The sequence below is a fragment of the Silene latifolia genome, chromosome 5 (genome assembly GCF_048544455.1).
Source record: "Silene latifolia isolate original U9 population chromosome 5, ASM4854445v1, whole genome shotgun sequence".
NCBI classification, from domain to species: Eukaryota; Viridiplantae; Streptophyta; class Magnoliopsida; order Caryophyllales; family Caryophyllaceae; genus Silene; species Silene latifolia.
The window spans coordinates 29,249,775-29,272,661 of NC_133530.1; the positions used below are offsets into that span (position 1 = coordinate 29,249,775).

At 36.0% G+C, this 22,887-nt stretch overlaps 1 protein-coding gene across 2 annotated transcripts; it reads left to right on the forward strand.

Annotated features, from left to right (window-relative positions):
- The first annotated feature begins 2,529 nt into the window (after positions 1–2,529).
- LOC141657153 (helicase sen1-like) lies at positions 2,530–11,585 on the forward strand. 2 transcript variants are annotated; one of them, XM_074464294.1, is made up of 8 exons: positions 2,530–2,913; positions 3,444–3,992; positions 4,089–5,279; positions 5,360–5,684; positions 5,775–6,036; positions 6,121–6,378; positions 6,490–6,732; positions 11,462–11,585. In XM_074464294.1, the coding sequence occupies exons 1-7, from the start codon at positions 2,773–2,775 to the stop codon at positions 6,587–6,589; spliced, it is 2,826 nt and encodes a 941-aa protein (XP_074320395.1). In that variant the 5' UTR covers positions 2,530–2,772; the 3' UTR covers positions 6,590–6,732; positions 11,462–11,585. The 2 variants fall into 2 exon arrangements, with proteins under 2 accessions (XP_074320395.1, XP_074320394.1); XM_074464293.1 differs by having other exon boundaries at positions 2,647–2,913; positions 4,071–5,279.
- Positions 11,586–22,887: the final 11,302 nt, after the last annotated feature.

The window sequence follows — 22,887 nt, forward strand, 5'->3', positions numbered from 1 at the left end:
CATAAGAAACAAAACTTACAAGAACCTAACTCAAACCTAGAATTAGACCTGACAAACAGATCGGATCGTGTCGGGTTCGTGTTCGTGTTCGTGTCATATGTAATTATGTAAACAGGTCACCAACCCTCCAACCCAAACCCGACCCAATTAAATCTCGTGTCGTGTTCGCGTCGACCCACTTACATAAATGGGTCATCAAGCCTCAACCCGAACCCGTTAATTTCGTGTCGGGTTCGTGTCGTGTTTTCGTGTCATGTCTATATTTGGAAAGTTTAAGTATATTTATGTGATGGAGGATTATGAAAAATTTAGATTAATTTAGTAAATAGGTCATTCGTGTCAGGTTCGTGTTTAGAGAGCTCAACCCAAACCCAACCCAATTAAATATTGTGTCGTATGTTCGTGTCGACCCCCTTACATAAATGGGTCATTAAGCCTCAGCCCAAACCCGTTAATTTCGTGTCGGATTTTCGTGTCGGGTCATTTATTGCCAGCTTTACCTAGAATAATACAATAGGGATAACTTAATACATATCATATAATATCAATATTATTCCAATCTCGTTATATAATATAATATACAACAATATTCTCTAATACTAAAAACCCATTATTCTTAAACTAGTATAGATCCCCGTGCAACAGCACGGTATTTTTTGGGTTTTGTTTTATAAAGCGACACTCTCATTAAATTAATTGCATAAATTAACTGTATTTGCAGTTTAATGTTATAATGTATTAATATAATCTTATTGCACAAATACAACTCATTATTTTCTCCTAGAAAAATAGTTATAAAGCAAATCAGATATTGACCTTATTTAGTAATCAACGGATTAATTTCAGCATAAACAAATTTAGACCTGGTAAAACTGACCCGAGCCGATAAGGCTGACCCGAAACCCGAAAATGACCCAAAATGTATGACCCGAAATGTATGACCCGAAAGTGACTCGACTTGAGTGACCCAAATTGACTCGATTTACCCAAAAGAACTTAATTAAGGCAAAATCATGACCCGAAATGACCCAAACGATCCAAAACGACCTATCTGAAATGACTCGACCCAAAATTGACCCGACCCGAATGTGGACCGATAAATTAATGCCCCAAATGACCCGATTCGAAGTGACCCGACCCGAATGACCCATTTGTTAGGTCTGCAGATTGTAAGTGCAGATTATAAATGACATATTTTATTAAAAGTTTTGACCAACATATTATGAGCATGTTTGGCCTAGTTTGTTGAAAATGGGTTTTTGTTTTTCAAGTTTAATTTTCTAAAAGTGTTTTTCAAAATCAGAAGTACCAAATTGTTGCTTCTATTTTTATGGTTAAAAAGATGGTTTTTTAACTTTTGAAAAAAAATTCTTTAACTTTTAAATAATGAAGTGTTTGGCCAAAAAGTGTTTTTAAGTCCAAAAACACTTTAAAAATCAGGCCAAACACACATTATAATTAATAGAATTATTATTTTGAGTATTTGGTAATTGACTAGATTGTTAGTTTGTTAAATTAAATTTCCTACTTCCTGTTTTAGAATTTGCTAACAAGTATGTTAGGGTAAGTAGCATATTGACCCCAAATATGCTATCAGTAGGTCTCATGAGAGGTCTCTCAATAACGCTATTGAGAAACCGTCTCTCCGGAGTTTTTGTGATATGCTATTTCAATATGTTGTCTACTAAACCTGGCCTAAAATTAACATGTTAATTAGACATTTAGCCCTGGCAAAAGTAACCCAACCCGATTGACGTGACTCGAAAATGCTGACCCGAGACCCGAAATTGACCCGGACTACATCATCCGAATGTTACCCGATACCCGATTTGACCCGACCCGGCCCGAGCATGACCTGAACTTTCTTGACCCGTAACTGACCCGATCAATGACCCGGGCTTTCTTTACCCGTAACTGACCCGATCCAAAACAACCCAACCCGAAAATGTCCCGATAAAACATAACTCTAATTGAACCGAAAAGACTTGAAATGGCTTTTGATCTCTTATTCATTGACCCAAAAATGACCCGACCCGAAATAACCCGGCCAGGCTGACCAGAAACAAACCAGGCCAACAGATCCGAAACCTGAAATAATCCGACCCGACCTGAATTAACCAAAATCAATGAGATACCCAACCCGAATCCGCCCGATCAAAACCCGACCCGCCTACCAATTCTAAATTGTTGATTGGTCAAATATGTAAACTCCTAAATATGTGAAAACTCGGCCAGTATATGCTATGTACTCAACACCCAAATTGCATATTTGAATGCTAAAGTAAGTCCTACAAATAAGGAAAATAAAAAAAGATACTCGTAAATATAGTAAAACCTATATACACGGCTAGCATATATATACATAATATATACAGTAGATTATATACGCGTAATACATTCCTTAAATCCATATATATTCCATTAATTCAAAAAGTTGCATGTGAATTCGATGAATCCGTACTCAAAAAACGGCATCAGTCCATGACAATCGATGTAATTCAAGTACGTCGACTTTTCATAAAACAAAGCAAATTGGTAGACTTTTCATTGACGAATGATGTTTTAGTCTCCTCCTTTTTTAATATAAACTTGTCTATTAAGTCTCCAACTCACTTCAACTAGTACAATTTCCTTGTCATTCTTGTATCTTTATTCATATATATTTTGGCACTTGGGAGTTTCAAAAGCACAAAAAAATAGGAAAACATAATTGTGGATACATAATTTGTTATCAGTAGATCTTTTGAGAGACGGTTTTCGTGATTTGCTATAATGTATAGTGTGATGGGCAAGAGTAACAAGATAGAGTATGAAATTGTGGAAGAGAAGAAGAAGAATGAAGACGGGTTGTTGAATTTGGTGTTTTCGTGGTCGCCCAACGACATTCTTAACAATAACCTTTACAAGCACAAGGTATTTTTTTCGACATTAGTTCCCTTTGTTTGGAATGATGAATATTTAGCATGGAATGGTTTCTCTTGTTTGGATATATAGCAAAAGGGGTTTGAGAAAATGCGATGATTTATTTTTTTTGTTTAGGAGTCAAATTAAATTTTACTCGCTTTCCCATTCCCTTTTCTTTCGCCCCTTGTTCATATTTTCCGTTGTTAATCTCGTCAATTTTGTTAATTTTTTTTATTTTCATTATTATCTTCTATGCAAAAAATTAAAACAAATTAGGGTGTAGTAAAGCTTATTTTGTAAATTGTCACAATGACATTTTTTTGTGTGACAAATGAGGCCCAAGACCAGTAAAATATAGGGAGAACTGGATTTCAAACCCCTGACATATTGTCACGACACCTTAGTCTTAACCACTAGGCTAAGACCACTTCCGTAAATTGTCACAATCACATTAGGGTCAAATACAACACTACAAGTCTACAACATATAATTAGTACCCTTGTGGTCATGTCATAGAGTATAATTTGTATGCTGTGCAGGTTACTAAAATACCAGACACATTCTCATCAACAGCTGAATACTTGAAATCCTTCAAGCTGCCACTCATCGAAGAGACTCGAGCCGACTTCTGTTCCGGCTTGGAATCAATAGCTGAATCTCCTGCGTCCGAGATAAAGGCAATCTGGATAGCTAAGGGTCATAAACCTCCTCAAGATTTGCACTATGAAGTCACAATCAAACCCATTCCTGACCTGTACAATCCTGGCGGACATTATGCTCCAGAGTCTGGTGATGTTTTTGCTCTCTCTAGTACTAAGCCTCAAAACGTTGGTGATTTGGTGAGGCCTGGTGGAAACATAGTTTTCGCGTTTGTTGACTTGGCTAGTGAGGATGAACCTTCCATTTTGATAACGCCATCTGAGATATTAAATCGTTCAGAGCTATTAAGTAAGAAGAAAGGGACGAGGCTGTTTGCTACGTTTGTGATGAACTTGACCACAAATAAGAGAATATGGAAAGCACTTCACCCTAGTCCTAAATCCCCTAACTTGGGTCTCATTGAAAATTTGCTGCAATATAACCCTTCTGTGAGTCAAACTGTTACGCGTTCTTCCAACTTTTCAACGATTTCTTATCTAATCTCTATCTCTCTAATTTGCTCGTAGTCATATTCAAACATGCAGGGTGACAATGAGGACTGTTCTGTTTGTATTTCTGAAGAAGTCAGTAAGGTCAGGAAGTCTACTGTGTTAGACATTATCCGGTCATTTAGATTGGACGAGTCTCAAACAAAGGCTGTGCTACGCAGCATTGATATGGCAAAGTGCTCACACCAGAAAAACAATGTGAAACTGATTTGGGGTCCACCAGGGACAGGAAAGACCAAGACAGTCGCGTCTTTGTTGTTTGCGCTTCTTAAACTGAAATGCAGGATACTGACTTGTGCTCCAACTAACATAGCAGTTCTACAAGTCGCTAAAAGGCTTGTGAACATCTTCTTAGAGTCTGACAGGACATATGACACTTACGGGTTGGGAGACATTGTGTTGTATGGAAATGGAGAAAGGATGAAGATAGATGAACATGAAGAGCTTGTTGACGTGTTTCTCCAGTATCGTCTTGAAACTCTCAGAGAATGTCTCTGCCCTTTGACAGGTTGGAAATATAACTTAGATTCTATGATAAGCTTACTCGAGGATCCCAGACAGCAGTATGATACTTACTTGGGCGGGAACAAAAGGTGTGGCGATGATACTGAGGATACTGTAGTAGATGGAGATGCAGTGAATCCGGAGCCATCAAAAAAGAAGAAGAAGAAGAACAAGAAGAAAATGAAGGATATCATCAATGAATCTTTGACAGCTCAACAAATAGAGCAGAAAAAAGAAAGTTGTATGACATTCGAGGAATTTGTGTTAAAAAAATTCCGGTCTGTATCACTTAAGCTGGTTTTCTGTGCGAAGAATTTGTACACGCATCTACCAACATTAGCCATCCCTTCAGATGTCGTCGTGCAGATGATTCAGCTGATTAATTTGCTTGAGACACTTGAAAAGTCAAAAGAATCCTTTCAATTTGCAGATCTGATGATAAAAAAGATTGAACTTTATTCGATCCTGAAAGAACTACTTAATCAGTTTCCAAAACCTAAAATTGAAGGATCATTGAGAAATTTCTGCTTGGAAAACGCTCGTTTGATTTTCTGTACTGCATCAGGCTCTATCAAAATGCAGTCACCTGTCGAGATGGTGATAATAGATGAAGCTGCACAGCTCAAGGAATGTGAGTCGGCTATTCCATTACAGTTATATGGTGTCAGAAACGCACTTCTTATTGGGGATGACCGACAGCTTCCTGCCATGGTTCAGAGCAAGGTTCATTTTAATTCCATTTCCAACTTACTATGAAATTCTTGATCTTTTGTCATTTACGAACTGAATTTTGACATTGTCAGGTTTCGGCAAATGTTAACTTTGGACGGAGTCTGTTTCAAAGGCTAGCAAGCTTAGGGAAAAAGAAACATCTTTTGAAGATTCAGTACAGAATGCATCCAACCATTAGTTCATTCCCCAATCGGAAGTTTTACGCCAACAGTATAGTAAATGCATCAAATGTAAAGCTGAGAAGCTATACTAGAAAATTTCTCAAAGGGAACATGTATAGCTCCTACACTTTCATTAATGTATCGACGGGCAAGGAAGATTTCAGCAAAGGACATAGCCCAAGAAATCTAGAGGAAGCAGAAGTTGTTAATCAAATCATTGAAAAGCTCTATAGCTGTAAGTTCTCTGCTTTTTCCCCATTAGGTCTAGCTGCACAATATTTGTTAACTCGTAAACTAGCTAATTGGGTTTTAACTAATATTGCAGATCATTGTAACACCAAGACGGAACTTAGTGTGGGAGTTATATCACCGTATAAGGGTCAAGTAGGTCTTTTGGAGGAAACGTTTGGTAAGAAATATGTTGGACGTAAGGGAAATGGGTTTACTGTCAATGTTCGGTCTGTTGATGGGTTTCAAGGAGGTGAAGAGGACATAATAATAATATCAACAGTTCGATGCAATGGAAATGGTTCAGTTGGTTTTCTTTCAAATCATCAGAGAACAAATGTTGCTCTCACCAGGGCACGGTATGTCTCACCATTTTACACGATGGACACTCGCAACTAAATTCTTCTCAGTAAACATCAGTTTTTTCTCCTGAAATTTTGTAGGTACTGTCTTTGGATAGTTGGGAGCGGGAATACTTTGGCGCGCAGTGGAACAGTGTGGCAGAAACTTGTGAGTGACGCTAAAACGAGAGGGTGTTTCTATAACGCAGATGAAGCTGCAGACTCTAAGCAAGCTTCAAAACCAGCCTTAATTAAGAGTAGCCGAACACCTTCTAAACTCGATCCTGCAGAGTCTTTGTCAAGCCAGTTAGCTAATATCAGTTTAGACGACAACCAAGTGAAACTAAATCCATTCTTAAAGTAATCACAAGCTTTTGCCTTTCGTTTACACATATGCTTATGTCATACCGTTACTACCATTGAAGTAACATTCGCTGATTAATGATTGTTATGTTGTTTTTTCAATGTCAGGGATAACAAAGTGTCGAGACTAAAGAGAGGAGGTGGTGGGATCACTGGCAATGGTGTTAGAGAAAGCAAGCTTGAGTGGCGGCAGCTGCAAACAAAATAGATGGTGCAAACAGTTCCTATTCCTTTTCCGATTTCAGATGGAATGAATGCAGTCTGAGTCTCCAGTATGATTTTGCGACTTTAGTTCGCAGTCTTAAGCCGTTGTGATTCAGTAATTGACATGCCCATATGAATATACAACTAGTTTTGTTACCCGTGAAATTCACGGGTCTGTTTATAAATTTCATTGTTATTTGTTTTTATTTGATGTAATAAGAAGGTAACTCAAACAACACTTATAAACACAAATACAAACACAAAATACAGAACAAACACTTATAGGCTGTAGCAGATGACACGGTGGTAACTAAAGGGTTGTTGTTCCTAATGTTTGATTAGCAAAATATATGAGTACTTAATTTTGAACACATACACATTTGAATCACAAATGCCATGTACACTAACGTAGCTTCACCAACCCATATATTACAGTATGATAAAAGCTACGGAGTATAAAATTTTAAAAGATGGAATTACTATGTTTAGTTTTTTTTTCTTCAAAATTTTTAACCAACCGAAAGTGAATGTTACCTTTGAATTGTATTGAAACAAGTATCGTTATTACAAAGAAGTAGTAACTTTATAAACAATATTCGTATAACAAAACTTTGTTGATAATAATACAAATTGCCTAATAGAACACAAGTAGAGTAGGAATTTTTACGAAGTTCGAAGATTTACATTTTCCGAATCATTACTTAGAAGGCTAGAAACCACCTTACACCTGCAAGATCAAGCATGCAAAACTAAAACCCGGCCTCTACTTAGTACAAAATTGCAAATCACTATATTAACTCATTTGAACAAACAAAAATGAAATACAATTCTCTCTTAAAAAGAACAATACTCGTATTTTATATGACAATTCCGGAAAGAGTATCTAAAGGCAACTTCTACATTTACATTTTACACTATGTATGTAGTCTACTAAAAGAATAAAACGATGACAAAGAACTGAATATGGAGCTAGACAGTAGAATTTATCCCTCAATCTCCCTGCCAAACGATGGTCTTGCAAGAGCCTATCCGAGATGAAACATCTATTTAGAAAGCCAAGAACGGATACATTGAGATTGAAGGGCCAAAGTGAAACCATAATAAACAAATTTCTACCACTTTCAGAAATACACGGCCTTGTGGTGATTTACCTCCTAGGAGCTTTGACCTTGTTCTACGTGCCATTTCCATTCCATTTCACGTACAAAACGACAATATATAATTTCCTGCGACACAATTAAAAATACAAAAGATAAATCAAAACTAATGCAATAAAAGTCGGATTTTAAAAATGATTTTAATGGACAAATGAAAGGACCAATATATTGATTATTTGCACACTCATTATCTTCAAATAATCCTTATATATACAAAATGTCATCAATCTCTTGAATTTAATTATGCAAATAATCAATAGACTATAGCACGCCAAAAGTCTGAGAAACTGAAAAAATTAATAATTGGAATAATAAATTCTTTGTGTAACGCTTCTTATTTGTTAGATGGAGAGCCCCTTCATTAAAAAATTGGATAGAGCAGTAATAATTTGGGCATAATGAAGACGAAAGATGGACTAAGCATTAACTCATATTGAACATTTCACATATTCAATGCATGATATGTGGGTTTTTTCCTTCTAAGAATAGCATACATAACCACAGTGCAATACGTAGGACTCTTATAGCTTTTCTCAAGTGACACGTGGATCAGAATAATGTTTTAGAATTGCCTTTTAATAGTATTTATAGACAACTAGTTTTGAAACCCGTGAAAAATCACGGATCCTATACAAATTTCCTTTTTTTGTTAATACTACTTGTATAAAACAGATTTTGATTTGGAAACATTACAAACGATAAAATAGGATGGAATTATGAGATTGAACATAATAACACGGTAATATAAAGAATAATAATAATATGAGATTAGTGGGGAATAAAGGCACTGTATTTGTCGTTAAAATGTGGGTCTTTGTAAGAGATACAAAAAAAAAATCTAATCATGAGTAAATCTTCTTCTCCTCCTCTATTAACAACCTAGTAAATTAATGGGATTTAGGCATTTAATAAAGAGTTTTTTTGAATGTATTATGTATATGCTAAACGGATGACGTTGCTCATGCTCTGATAATTCATGATTTATGCTAACTCGTAAATTCAGTAATGATTTGCATTCTCAATTCATCATACTCAAATTAAATAGTCTAATTACATGTATATAGACATAAGTTGTTTATATAGAAATCAACGATTAATACTTATACATGGTTTATGTATTATGTAACTTCAAGATATTTGTGCTCCGGAGATTGAGGACTTTCTTAACCGCCAATTTACCAAAGGCGGTCTAGTTTTTCTCCTTCAATAGGTAAAAGAAAAATAGTCTAACAAAGTGAATGAAGTAAGACTAATATAGTAATTGAATACATTGAATACGTGTCTCTTCATTTCAAATTTAATTATCATTTGATGGTTTTTGTTTTCTCTTGTAAGAATTATCCGTCAATGTTGTGTCGATACTATCACTACAACTAAAAGGCCAATAATAACTAATAGGCTAAAACCCTTAGCATAATTATTGGAACAAAAATAGATAGACTAATATCAATTTAAATGATCAACGGCATAAAAATACATTCTCAATATGGTGATTACTCCATTCAAGAGCTTCAGATTTGATCATCCATATGAACACATCCTCCAACATCAAATATCGCGTTAACTGATATTGAACTAATAATATGAAATAAAAAAATTGATAATTCTTAAATTATATTTTGTACTCACCGATTTTCATGTATTAATAATTAAAATAGAAAATCTCCCAAAAAAAGAAATTCCAAGAAACAACCTCTTAAAAAATTCACATACTTGTCGATTGTCATTTGCACGTATTGTTCTCCAAGTATGTCATGCTCCTAAAAATTCAATCAATTTGTACAAATTAGTATTATGCCAAAATCAATTGTACACGAAATACAAGATTGCATAAGATATACCAAATATATATAAAACATTATCAATTGAGTTTTGTATTAATAATTAAAATAGAAAAATCTCCCTAAAAAAGAAATTCCTAGAAAAAAATGAGAAACATCATGCTACCCCTTAAAAAATCTACATACTTGTCGATTGTCATTTGCACGTATTGATAATCAAGTATGTCATGCTCCTGAAAATTCAATCAATTGTACAAATCAGTATTATACTAAAATCAATTGTACACGAAATATAAAATTGCATAGATATACCTAGTATATTTAAAATATTATTAAATGAGTTTGCCCAGTATAGTAAAATCTTATAATAAAAGGGAACATGAGAAAAGAGAATGAATCGTAGGCTAATAAAAATTTATAATAAAAATGCATGTCTATTGTTGTGCTCATGGAATTAACATTATCATCTCAAGAAAAAAAAATAGTAATTAAGAAGTCATAATATCATCAAAAGTTTCAAGGTAAAATAAAAATATGAATAATTATAAAGGAACTTGAGAAATGAGATATTGAGAAAGAAGATGAAAAGTATGGTTAAATGCTTGTGGTGAATTGAATAAAGTATTGAAGTGGTAGAAGATAAAAAGTTTATTGTCTTCTTTAATTTTTTCTAATATTGTAATTGTAAGAATAAATATTAGGGGAGATAAAAGAAAATAATTATGATATAATGGGACTTGTAATATGGCTTCTTGAAATCATGTGGTTATATCACATGTCATTTAAAAATTTACTCAATGTTAGCCTTTTATACTATTATTATTATATAGATTTTACAGAAATAAATAAATGTATACATTAATTTTACGAGTTGTGTTAATATGAAAAATTTTAACCGATTCACTAATATCTATGTTCTCTTCCAAGAATTTTAATTAAAATGTGAAATATAATTGTAAATTATGAAACTTTTATGTGAATTTTGGTAAGTTACATCTTTTTTTAGTTTTTTTTAGGTCATCAAATCTTTAATATGTACATTTAATTTAAAAATATTAATGATGACTTTTTATTTTCTTTATTTGTATGTTACACAATATGTAATGACATATTTGTAAGCACTTTTAGTAATCATTTTTTTTAAGAATAATATCAAATAACCAATAATCTAATAATAATTAATAAATAATAATTAAATAATCAATAAAAATGAATAGAAATTAATGGGATATAAAATATCATGTGGAATTAAATTAAATGATAATGCCATGTGGAATTAAATTAAATGCTTTAATCTAGCCTTTTAACTATATTGTATAGATGCCATATGGAGTAAAATGACATTCAATTTGCGTTTTTAATTATATTGTAAATTGTAAAAATTAATTATTCCATGATGGTTCAAAAAAGTAAATTGTGGAATTTTAAAAGGTTTTTTATTCAATTTTCTAAATTTATTTTCCCATTAATTATGAGAGTAAGTTTTGATTGTGGAGTTGAAAAAATAAGATACTTTTTGAAGTTTTTTATATTTGTTAGCAATGTCATATGGAGTAAAAATTACACTCAAGTTGTCTTTTTTATTATATTGTATAGATAGATAGATAGGTAAATTATGAAACTTATAGGTGGATTTGTAGCGTCACTTTTCTATTTTTTTAATTAATCATATCATATATTTAACAAATATATATAATTTAATAATAATAATAATAATAATAATAATAATAATAATAATAATAATAATAATAATGCCATATGGAGTATTTAATAAATATATATAATTTAAGAATAATAATAATAATGTCACATTAATTTGCCATGTCACATGCCACATCACAATTTAATTTGCCATGTCACATTTAATTTGCCATATCACATTTGCCACGTCACAATTAATTTGCCATGTCACATTAGCCTTTTAATTATATTTTATAGATAAGTGGCGCATTTTTTGGGGAGCTAAAGCTATGATCCGGTAGCTCCATGATTTACATCCTCAAGTTTATTTGACAATGTCTCAATTGGGTTAAATGATATTATGATGATTTTTGGTGAAAAATCAGACTATAATTCTTGAGGGGATTAACAAAATATGTCTCGTTTACAAAAAATGCTTTTTTAATAGGTTGTGGTACTTGTATTTCTCTGTTTGGTAAAACTAACTGAAAAGGTTGCTGAAAACGGAAAAGGTAGCTGAAAACTGAAAAAGGTAAACGTATAAGGTAACTGAAAATTAGGAACTGATAAGGTAACTGATTATATAAAAAAAATGTTTGGCAAACTAACTGAAAAGATAACTAATTTTGATGAAATAACATAAAAGGATATGATAATTATTTAAGGGTTTTTCTAGTACCTGAAATCTCAAATGCTACACTAGGTAGCATTTCATTTCAGGTAGCTTATTTGGTTAAATAAGCTACTTGCCAAACACTTACAAAAAAATAAGGTACCTGAAATTTTGGTTAAATAAATTACGTTGACCAAATCAGGTACCTGAAATGTCTTGCTAAACGGAGCCTTAAGTGGCCAACAACACACAAACTTATTTACTTTGTTTATTAGCTAACTAGATGTCATGCGTGTGCGTTGCACCGGTTATTAAAAATGTTATTTTTTTAATGTGTGTGAAAAATGTAATTCTATCATCACAAAGTAACTATGGATTCAAAATTATGTATAATTTGACTTTTCGAGAAATTTAATACTTCGTATTACTTATTAGTCGTTTATAAGGCAGTGTTACACACTATACTTATTATTGAATATTAGATTTCAATATGACATATGTTTGACTTGGAATAGGACATGCAGAATAGGGGAATCCAAGAAATCATAAAATTATTCCGTATAACAGTCTCACTCGGTGGCCTTAATTCTCTACATACGGCATAATATGATACAAACTTTGCCTTATAAATTTGACATATGTTATGATCGTGTTTTACAAATTTTTAGCAGATCGGGATTTAATTGTAGGAGTGTTTCCCCCATTGATCTTTGAAGTTGTTAGATTTATGCTATTTTCGCTTTATTCGATTTACTAGTTTTCAACCCGTGCAAAATTGCACTGGTATGTTTTTAAGATTTTAAAGAATCTCTTCTCTTTATTAATATATCCAAGACTCAACCTTTCATTGTTGTTGGTAATATTTCTCACCTTTTATAGTCTTTATTTCAATTGTTTACATTTCTATATCTCCCTTTACTATTGTTGTAGTTTATATCATGTTTCCTATCACTTTTGTTTGTCTTTCATCATTTGTTTATATTTGCTTAAGCATGATGTGTGAGTAGTGACCCCTAGGGTTTAGGGGGATCCTAAGTGGAAATTAATGGTATAATTTGGGTGATTAATAATTGGGTTTTGGGTAGAATGTTAGGCCCTGTTCTTTCTGACTTTTTAGAGCTGAACTGAACTGAACTGAACTGAATTGAATGGAGCTGAGCTGAACTGAACTGAATGGAGCTGAACTGAACTGAACTGAATGGAGCTGAGCTGAACGAGCCGAACTGAACTGAACTGAATTGAATAAAGATGAATTGAGCTGAACTGAACTGAAATAACCATAATAATAATATTAATATTTATAGGAAAAAAAAATTATAATTTTATATATGAATAATCATAAATTATAATAATGAAAATATAGTATTTTTTTTACTAATAATATTCTTAATAACAATAATAAATAATAATGTCAATATTAATAATGATATTAGTAAAAATAATTGTTTCGACTAAAAACACTCAAGTAAGCGTTGTTCGAATCCCGGTCGGGTCAACGCGCTCCTCTCAGATGCCACCCCGAGCCAACGAGCCTATGCTTGCTCTCTTGGATGGATCTTGCACACGTAATAAACAGGGCCTCAGAGGGTTTGCAAGAGGTCCTTCTCTGATGCCTTACGGTACTGTGGATAATCGGGACCTTGCTTGAAGCTAAGGTCTCCATGCCTTCTCATAGTAGCTCGAGTAGTCTTACTTCTAGAGAGAGGAAGTTGTTGGTGAGAAGTATTTTACCATTGATTGGTGAATAATGAGGTATTTATAGGTTTCTATGTGTGCCTCAAATGATGGCTTGGCAAGCAAGGTTACCAGATTCGCTATGAATACGCCTTACCGATTCGCGATTCGCGATTCGTGATTCGCTTATAGAAAATGTGTTATATGTATTTTCAGTAATCAACTTGATAGAAATCGCTTTTAACGATTCGTGACTTGTAGGGTACCAATTCAAGCGAATCCTTAACCATGTGGCAAGTGTGTTGACTTGTATGACCTCGTATTGGCTAGTAAGTCAAGTCGATCGAGCGTGCCCCATCAATAATATTTATAAAAAATGTTATTAATTTTAATAATAATTATAACAACAACAACAATAATAATAATACTATTAACATTAACAACATTATTATTCATTTTAACAACAATAATAATAATAATACCAATAATAATTATAACAACAACAACAACAATAAATTAACATTAATAACATTATTATTCATTTTAATAATAATATTCATAATAATAATAAATAAATTATTATTAACATTATTATTAATAATAATAGTGGCGTTTTAGGGTTTCAAGGGTGTCACCTGTATCACGTTTTCTGGGGTACTAGGGCATCGTGTTTCTGTCGCTTCTTCTTCTTTGCTCGGCTACCAATCACCAGTCCGGTCGATTTTTTGCCCTCATTTACCGTCGGGGGTGGTGCTAGTTGGTTGTTTGTACGGTGGCTGCTGTTGTGTGAGGTTGACGGTAAGTTCCTGGTTGTTGTTTTCTCACGGTGTTTTTCAGCTTTTCGTCCCCGTTTTTTCTTTCTTTTTTTACCTCAGGTTGTCCGCGCCACTATTCCGGTGTCCGCCACATCGCCATTGCCGCTTTGCCTTCTTTTGTGGTTAGATTGGTTTGTGGGTGTTACGGGTTGCGGGTCTTGTGGTTTGGGTGTTTCTCGGTTGTCTTTTTCTCTGACCACCGCCGGAGTGGGTGGTGTGTTGGTGGTCGGCTGGGTTGCTTTTTAGGACTCCGGTTTTGGTTTTCTCGCTCTCCTTTTGTTTTCTGGGCAGGTGCGTGGTATGTTTTCATGCCCGAGCTTGTGCGGTACCATTGCCCTTTTTCAGGTCTTCACGCAAGTCGGGATGGTTTTGGTAAGGGCCTTACTAAGGCCGCTTGGCAGAAGCATTTTCAGGACCGACATTGTAATGATGGTGCGTTGGGACTTACGCGTCAGACTCTTACTGATAGTTTGACTGCTTATTCCAATGCCGAGAGTACTTTGAGACGGATGGGCCTCTGGTTGTGTGGGGTGTGTTTTATGACCCGTACCACTCATGCTAGATGTCGGCATAGTCGGGGTGATATAGGGAAGCATCCGGAGTGTGTTGATGGCCTTTACACCTTCCATATTTATGGTATTCCGAGACCTACGACTCCTTCTACTTTGGTTTCTTCTGATGATAGTGTTGAGCTTGTTCAATGGTCTATATCCTCGCTTGATCGCTTATTATCGTTGGGCCTTCGCACAGTGAAATCTATTCCTCCTAAGTGTCGTCTTGGGTTTGCTCGGGCTTTGAAAGGGGCTTTGGATGATGTGGCTGATTCCCCTAGTGATCTCTCCCGCTGGGTTCGTTTGCTTGTTCTACCACTTTGTTTGCTCAAGACTTTCGCTCCTCGGAGTAATCATGAGTGTCGGACTGCTATTCGGCGTCAGCATCAGGAGGAGAGTATTTCCAGGGCTATCGTTGCGGGGGGGGTTGCGGTTGTTGCGAAGTGTTTTGCCGAGGGTCCTTCTTCATTTCATATGGATGAGGATCTGGATTTGAGTGAGCTTAACCTCCGCCAATGTCGGCGGAAGATTTGTGATGGCCACTATACTGCTGTTGTTCGAGTGCTTTCTTCCTCTGGGGTCGCCCCGTACTCCGATGCCACTCTTGTGGCCTTGCTTGAGAAGCATCATGTCGCCCCGCCTCCTTCATTGCCTCCTCTGTCTGAGGATCATCATCATCTGGTTGCTTCTTCGGCTGTGGTATTGGATATGATTCGGAGTTTCCCTCGCGGTACATCTTGTGGGCGGGATGGTTTTCGGGCACAACACCTTATAGACTGTTTGAGTGGCGCTGTTGTGGCTATCTCCGACGATTTAATCACTTCTATTACTAGGGTGGTTAATCTGTTTCTTGAGGGCCGGTGTCCTTTTCCTCTGGGTGAGTACATTGCCAGCGCCCCTCTCACACCACTTGTTAAACCGGGTGGTGGGGTTCGTCTTATTGCTGTTGGTACGGTCTGGAGACGGCTCGTCTCTAAGGTTGGTGCTTTTATTGTTGGTCCTTCTTTATCTTCTTATTTTGAAGGGCTTCAGTTTGGGGTGGGTGTGTCCGGTGGAGGAGAGGCTATCTTGCATGCCTTGAACCGGCTTGTTGAGGCTCGGGGGGCTGAGGTTGGGCTTTCTATGTTGCTGGTGGATTTCCAGAATGCCTTCAACCTTGTTGATCGTGAGACCATGCTTCAGGAGGTCCGCCGTCATTGCCGGTTCTTTCCGTTGGGTGGAGTTTTGTTATTCCAGCCCTGCCCGTCTTTTTTATGGGGAGCACTGCTTGTGGTCTTGTCAGGGTGTCCAGCAGGGTGATCCGTTGGGCCCTTTGCTTTTCGCTTTGGTTTTGCATCCATTAGTATGCAAGATCCGGGACTCTTTTGACCTCACGATGCAGGCGTGATACTTAGATGATGACACCATTGTGGGTGATACTTTGGAGGTGGGGAAGGTCTTGGATTTGATTATGGTGGATGGCCCTCGTTTTGGATTGCATCTTAATGTCACCAAGACGGAGGTCTTTTGGCCTGTTGAGGATCCTCAGAGTCGACTTCCTGGGGTTTTCCCCCCTTCTATTTCTCGGCCATTGCGTGGTGTTACAGTTTTGGGTGGACCTGTCAGTGCTTGTTCTGGTTTTAGCAGTGAGATTGTGGCGAAGAGAGTAACCAAGACTATTGAGCTAATGGATTTGGTTGCGAGGATTGAGGACCCGCAATGTGAGTTGCTTCTTCTTCGAGCTTGTATTGGTATTTCAAGCTCTACTTCTCACTTCGTACTTGCTCCCCTAGTGTGTTTGTGTCTCCATCTTCCTTTTGATGCCGCTCTTCGTTCTAGCTTGGAACGTATTGTCACCGCGTCAGGGCCGGGTTTTGGGGATTGACAGTGGCGCCTTGCTACATTCCCTTTTCATCTTGGTGGTCTTGGTGTCTATGCGGCGGGTGATGTTTTATTTTATGCTTTTATTGCGTCCCATTTGCGATCTCTTTGGTTTTGCGAGCTAAGCTCCTCGGTCCTTCTGGTATTGTAGCTGCTGGCCCTGCTTTTGATGATGCCGCGCAGGTGTTTACTGCGACTACAGGCTCTGGTATTTTAGGTAACCCTAGTGAAATTGCTGCCCCCAAACTTATGAAGAAATTGGCAGACATTTATTTCGCGACGGTTGCTGCTGCCTCAGAGTCTGTTTTCTCTTTGACACCACGCCAGCTTGCTTTATGGCAGTCTCAGCAGGGTTCTCACTCCTCTGATTGGTTACGTGCGGTACTTATCTCGGGGTTGGGTCAGACTATGAACGGGAGGACTTACCGTAGTGTGCTGGGGTATCGTCTGGGTGTTCCGTTATTCACGGTATCTAGGCCCTGTCCCTTGCTCTCGGGTTTTTCTTGAGGATGTTTTTGGGGACCACGCTGTTTCTTGTCGGTATCTTGTGGGCGTTAAACATCAGCATAACCTTGTCCGGGACACTCTTTTCGACATCTGCTATAGATCTGGTCTTACTGTGGGAAAGGAGGTTGATATTGGTTTGGTTGATGGACATGGTGGCTCTCTTCAATTCGTCATGCGGATTTATTGCTTTATTCTTGGGACAGGGGGCGGGATGTGTGCGTCGACTTGACAGGTTCTTCTCCTTTGACTCAGACTGGGATGATGGATTTTGTGTCTGGCCGGGTTGTCGCTGATGCTGCTCAGCGAAAGTGTGCTAAGTATGGGGATTTGTGCGCGGTAGCGGGTTATGGTTTCCTTCCTTTCTCTTTCTCTTCACTTGGGAGCCGGGTTCGGATGCTGTTGCCTTACTCAAGCGGATCCAGAAATTCTCGGTATCTCAGGATGCGGGGGCTCGGGTGGCCGCTTACATTTTTATTAGACTTAGCTTTGCTATTGCTAAGGGTATGGGAGCCCAGATTGTCTCTCGGCTCCCCACCAATTTCATGTAAAGTATTATTTTTCTTTTAATGAAAAGTCACGCGCATCCTTCAATAATAATAATAATAATAATAATAATAATAATAATAATAATAATAATAATAATAATAATAATAATAATAATAATAATAATAATAATAATAATAATAATAATAAAGAATAAAGAATAATAATAATAAAAAAATAGTATTATTGATAATAAAATTAATAATAATTATTAAATTTAAGATGAGTAAAGCTGAAATGAGCTGAACTTAATGGAGTCGAATGAATGAATAGAGCTAATTTGATTTGAATGAATCAATAGATTTGAATCGAATCGAATCGAATGAAGTGGGGGTGAAAATAAGCCAGAAAGAACAAGGCCTTAGTTTTCTTATTCTTGCACATTAGGTGTTTGTAGAATTGTGTGAGTGAAAGTTTACACCTTTCTTCATTCTTTGCTTAAATTCCCCATAAATGAAAGTTTGTAGGGTCTTTTGATAGCTTGATTAAGTTGAGATTGGATACTGAAGAGTTTAGGATCCCGAAGTACCTAAGAGGGGGAGGGGGTGAATTAGGTACCTTTTAAAAATTTTAACTTAACTTAATTGATTTAAGTTAGTTAAATGAAATGATATCTCAAATACCTAACACAACCTCTTTTAAATGGAGATTAAAAGAAGTGTCGTTGGTTATGATGAAGGCAACAGTGTAACGGACTGTAACTTGTTGTCTTTGTATAAATCGTAAACAATGACCAACGTGACAAAGTATAGTAGACATTGTCAAGATAATAAAAACGACAAACTAAGAAATGCAGCGGAAATAAATAAACGAAATAAGTTCAACACAATCAGTTTTGAATTGGTTCGGCCTGCACTCTATAGGCCTACGTCCAATCTACTTCTCATTAATAATTTGATAATGTAATTAACTCTAACTACAATTATTCTATTACAATGAGATCCCCACAATCTACTCCGATTGTGCTACTCAAGAAACTACTCCGTTTCTTTAAGCTCTATCTAGTTCTCAAATAGTTATAGGATCAAATATCTCTAAGTTGTTCACTTAAGAACGGGAGAGATCAATTTTCGATCAACTAAGAGAAGAAAGATATTAAGCTAAGCCATACTTAAACAAATGAACCATTTTTGAGACTTGTAAGAAATATGAAAAACTTGCAATTTAAAAGATTTTAAATACTTGAAAGCATTAAGGGTTTTGCAAAGGTTTTCAATTTCTTTCTCAGATTTTATAAGCTATGAAAGTGTATTTTATGCAAAGAAGGAGCATCTCTTTATATAGAGGAAGAAGGGTGGAGTTTACTTTATATTAAATTAATATAAAGTAAATCAAGTTTAGTAAGCCACAAGTTTTCAGTCAAAAGCATTTTCCTTGCACCAAAATGGGTAGTCAAAAAAACAAGCAAGAAAGGTTTTCTTTCCTTCTTTGCCAAGAGTCACACATGTGACTTGGGCAAATAGGGGAAGTCTTTAAAAAGCTTTCAAAAACACAAACTTGGAATCTTAACTTGTTTAGGCAAAACTTACATCTTACTAACTAATCTAATTACTTAAATTAGTTAGATGAGATGCCACAATTAAATAAAAGAGAAATATATTCCTTTTGAAAATAATGGTTCATCCGTCCGGAAGGTAACAGATGGGCGACATTGTTACCTCAAGATAGCAAAGTTAATATTTTTCTAACTCGAACTTATGGACCCTTAAACAATACAAGACGATCTTCATCCTTGGCTTCATTCTACTTTGATCATCATCAATCTTTGTAAATCTTATTAAGAAACCTTAAGAGAAACATTAGAAACATTTGGTTTGTCATCATCAACACAATAAGCTCAACAAATTCCCCCTTTGATGATGACAAGCCAAATATAATGTGTCTTTCCCCTCTTGGTTCCCCCTTAACAAGATAATCAAAATCAACTAGTCATTAGAATTAGTGAGCAATGAGATAAGATCATATTAGAAATTAAAGAGAGTAAACACAAGAATAAAATTACTAATATTAAACACTTATGAACACTAGCAAGAGTATGAACAATACCATCCGCACACATTATAGATCCACTTCCCCCTCTTGACATCATCAAGAGAGTGAAGGCAAAAGAAGACGGACACAACAAAGCACCAAGGTTAGGATATAGAGAGTATTTAAACATATGAAGGCAAATTAATATAAATAAACCAAATAATTTAAGATAAGATAATAAAGCAAGTGAGCAAAATAAGAGGTTAATTTGTGGGTTAGGCTTAGGAGAAACCGGGTTTCAAAGTTGAGAAAGATTCATTCCCGGAGAACGCAAAACAATGACCGGAGCAAAAATGATTTCCGGCGGTCTGTCGAACACACAAATTCCACTCTTGGCAAGCTTTGTAATCGGTTGAGTATTCAATTCAGATCTAATCTTGACATATGTCTACAAATTCATTCTTAATTTCTTCAATTAAGATACCTTTTCCTTCATCCCTTACATTCAAAACCTTTGATTTCTTATCACTTTCTTTTCTTCAATCCAACATAAGATTATTGGAAACTTTCACACAAACCTTTGTAATCATTGGGTCATCTTCAATCATATTCATATATTTCATTTCAGCATATGAATGAAGAGCAGCGTTTTTTTTTTTTTTTTTTTTTGGACGATTTCAGATCATGTCACCTTGGATCGCTTTTGGCGATGGCCTTCAAGAGCAAGTCGATGAGCATTTGGAGTGAATTTTCCTTTTCCTCTTCTTCAAGGTCAAATTGTAGCTATCATGGATTACGAGGTGATGAAGATGTGGGTGGTTGCCATTGTTGACTTAACTTGGAGGTGATGGAGGGTTTAAAATGTATGTTGGGTTTATCAGGTTTAAAAGGGAAGAGTAATGAAGGATGTTAGATGAGGTTTTAATTGGATTTAATATTGGACAGTGGGTGGGAGTTTTGTGGAGGTGTGTAGAGGAAGACTTGCATTATCATAAAATACAAAAATCTTTGGAAAATAAACACAAATTTGAATAAATACACTTAAACACAATCATCAACCAGGTTTCTTAAAATGCTTTGCCAGGGTGATCAAATTTTGCACTTATACACTCTAATTAGTCAATCATATGAGATAATGTGAATAAATAAAGTGATTACATGTTATTAATCAAGCCAACCTCTAACCTAAGTTTTTCAAATTGTGCTCTTGCAAGTGGTTTAGTGAAAATATCGGCAATTTGATCCTCGGTTTTACAAAATTTAAGACTAATATTACCTTTTTCTACATGATCACGAAGAAAATGATGTCGGATTTCAATATGCTTAGTTCGTGAATGTTGGATGGGATTTTTTGAAATGTTTATAGCACTTGTATTATCACACATAATGGGGACGGAATCGTAAAACATACCAAAGTCGGAAAGTTGTTGTCTCACCCATAAGAGTTGAGAGCAACAAAGGCGCCAGACCGACATATTCGCTTTCGGCCGTAGAAAGAGCGACCGTATTTTGCTTCTTCGAAGCCCAAGAAACAAGACATGGGCCCAAGAAAGTAGCAACACCGGATGTACTTTTACGATCCACCGTACACCCCGCATAGTCCGCATCGGAATAACCTTGAGTCATCCCAAATTTGTTTAGCATTTCTTTAATGTACTTTTGTTGATGGATCATGATTCCATCCTTAGATTGCTTGATTTGGAGCCCAAGAAAGAATCCTAACTCACCCATCATGCTCATTTCAAATTCCGATTTCATTAGTTCCGAAAAATAGACACAAAGAAGTTCATTAGTTGCACCAAATATAATATCATCAACATATACTTGGACAATCAACATTCAAATAGATGTGTCTTTAAAAACAATGTTTTATCAACGGAACCTCTTCTAAAACCGTTTTCAATGAGAAATTTAGACAACCTATCTTACCAACACCTAGGTGCTTGTTTTAAACCATAAAGAGCTTTGTCTAATTTGAAAAAATGTTTAGGAAAATCATTGTCTAAGAAACCCGGAGGTTGCTCCACAAAGACATCTTCTTCCAAATATCCATTTAAGAAAGCGGTTTTGACATCCATTTGGAAGAGTTTAATGCCTTTGTGAGCCGCAAAAGCAATGAGTAATCGTATGGCTTCAAGCCGGGCTACCGGTGCATAGGTTTCATCATAATCGATTCCCTCTTGTTGATTATAACCTTGCACCACTAGCCTAGCTTTATTCCTTACAATTTCACCCGAATCATCAAGCTTATTGCGAAAGACCCACCTAGTACCAATGACGGTGTGGTTGGGTGGTCTAGGGACTAAGTGCCATACCTCGTTCCTTTTGAATTGATTTAGTTCCTCTTGCATGGCAACTAGCCAATCATCATCGGCTAAGGCGATAGTCACATTTGAAGGCTCGATTTGGGATAAGAAGGCATTATGAGCGCAAAAGTTGTGTAAGGATGCCCTTGTTCTTATTCCGGAATTTAGATCACTTATCAAGTTGGAAAGAGGGTGAGAGCTTTGATGCTTCCATTTTCTTAGGACGAAAGGGGTTTCTTCCCCTCGCAGGCAACAGATCTCGAGATCGTTGTCTGTTGATTAGAGGAAGGATCTCGGAATAGTGTCCGAGGATTCTCCCGAGGCAACAAAGTGTCCGAGATCATTCGTTCGGGAGGTGGAGGCAACGATCGTGGGAAGCTGTTCTTTGAACGAGATGTTGAATTAGAGGCAACAGTGTCTCTGTTTGTTCCCCCTGAACTGGTGCTTGCATCAGAAGGAAACAGTGTCTGTGATTGTTGCCCAACGTCATTGTTTGGAGCTTCTTCATCCTCAAACACAAAGTCTTTTCTTACAAGACCTATCTCAAATTCATCATCTTCATTATCTTCTCCATCATTTTGTACCTGTCCAAGAATGCTAGATTCATCAAATATGACATGGACACTTTCTTCAATTCGCATGGTTCGTTTGTTATAAACTTTATAAGCCTGCTATGGTCGGAATAACCAATAAAAACCGCTTCATCACTACGTGGATCGAATTTTCCCAAGTTGTCTTTACCATTGTTGTGAACAAAACATTTGCTTCCAAAGCATCTAAAATATGAGATATTGGGTTTTCTACCACGTAAAATTTCATAGGGTGTTTTATTGATTATGCTTCT

Coding starts and splice junctions, on each gene's coding strand:
- LOC141657153 (XM_074464293.1), top strand. CDS start 2,773: ATGTATAGTGTGATGGGCAAGAGTAACAAGATAGAGTATGAAATTGTG. Junction 2,914..3,443: donor ATAACCTTTACAAGCACAAG/GTATTTTTTTCG, acceptor TATGCTGTGCAG/GTTACTAAAATACCAGACAC. Junction 6,379..6,489: donor AAACTAAATCCATTCTTAAA/GTAATCACAAGC, acceptor TTTCAATGTCAG/GGATAACAAAGTGTCGAGAC.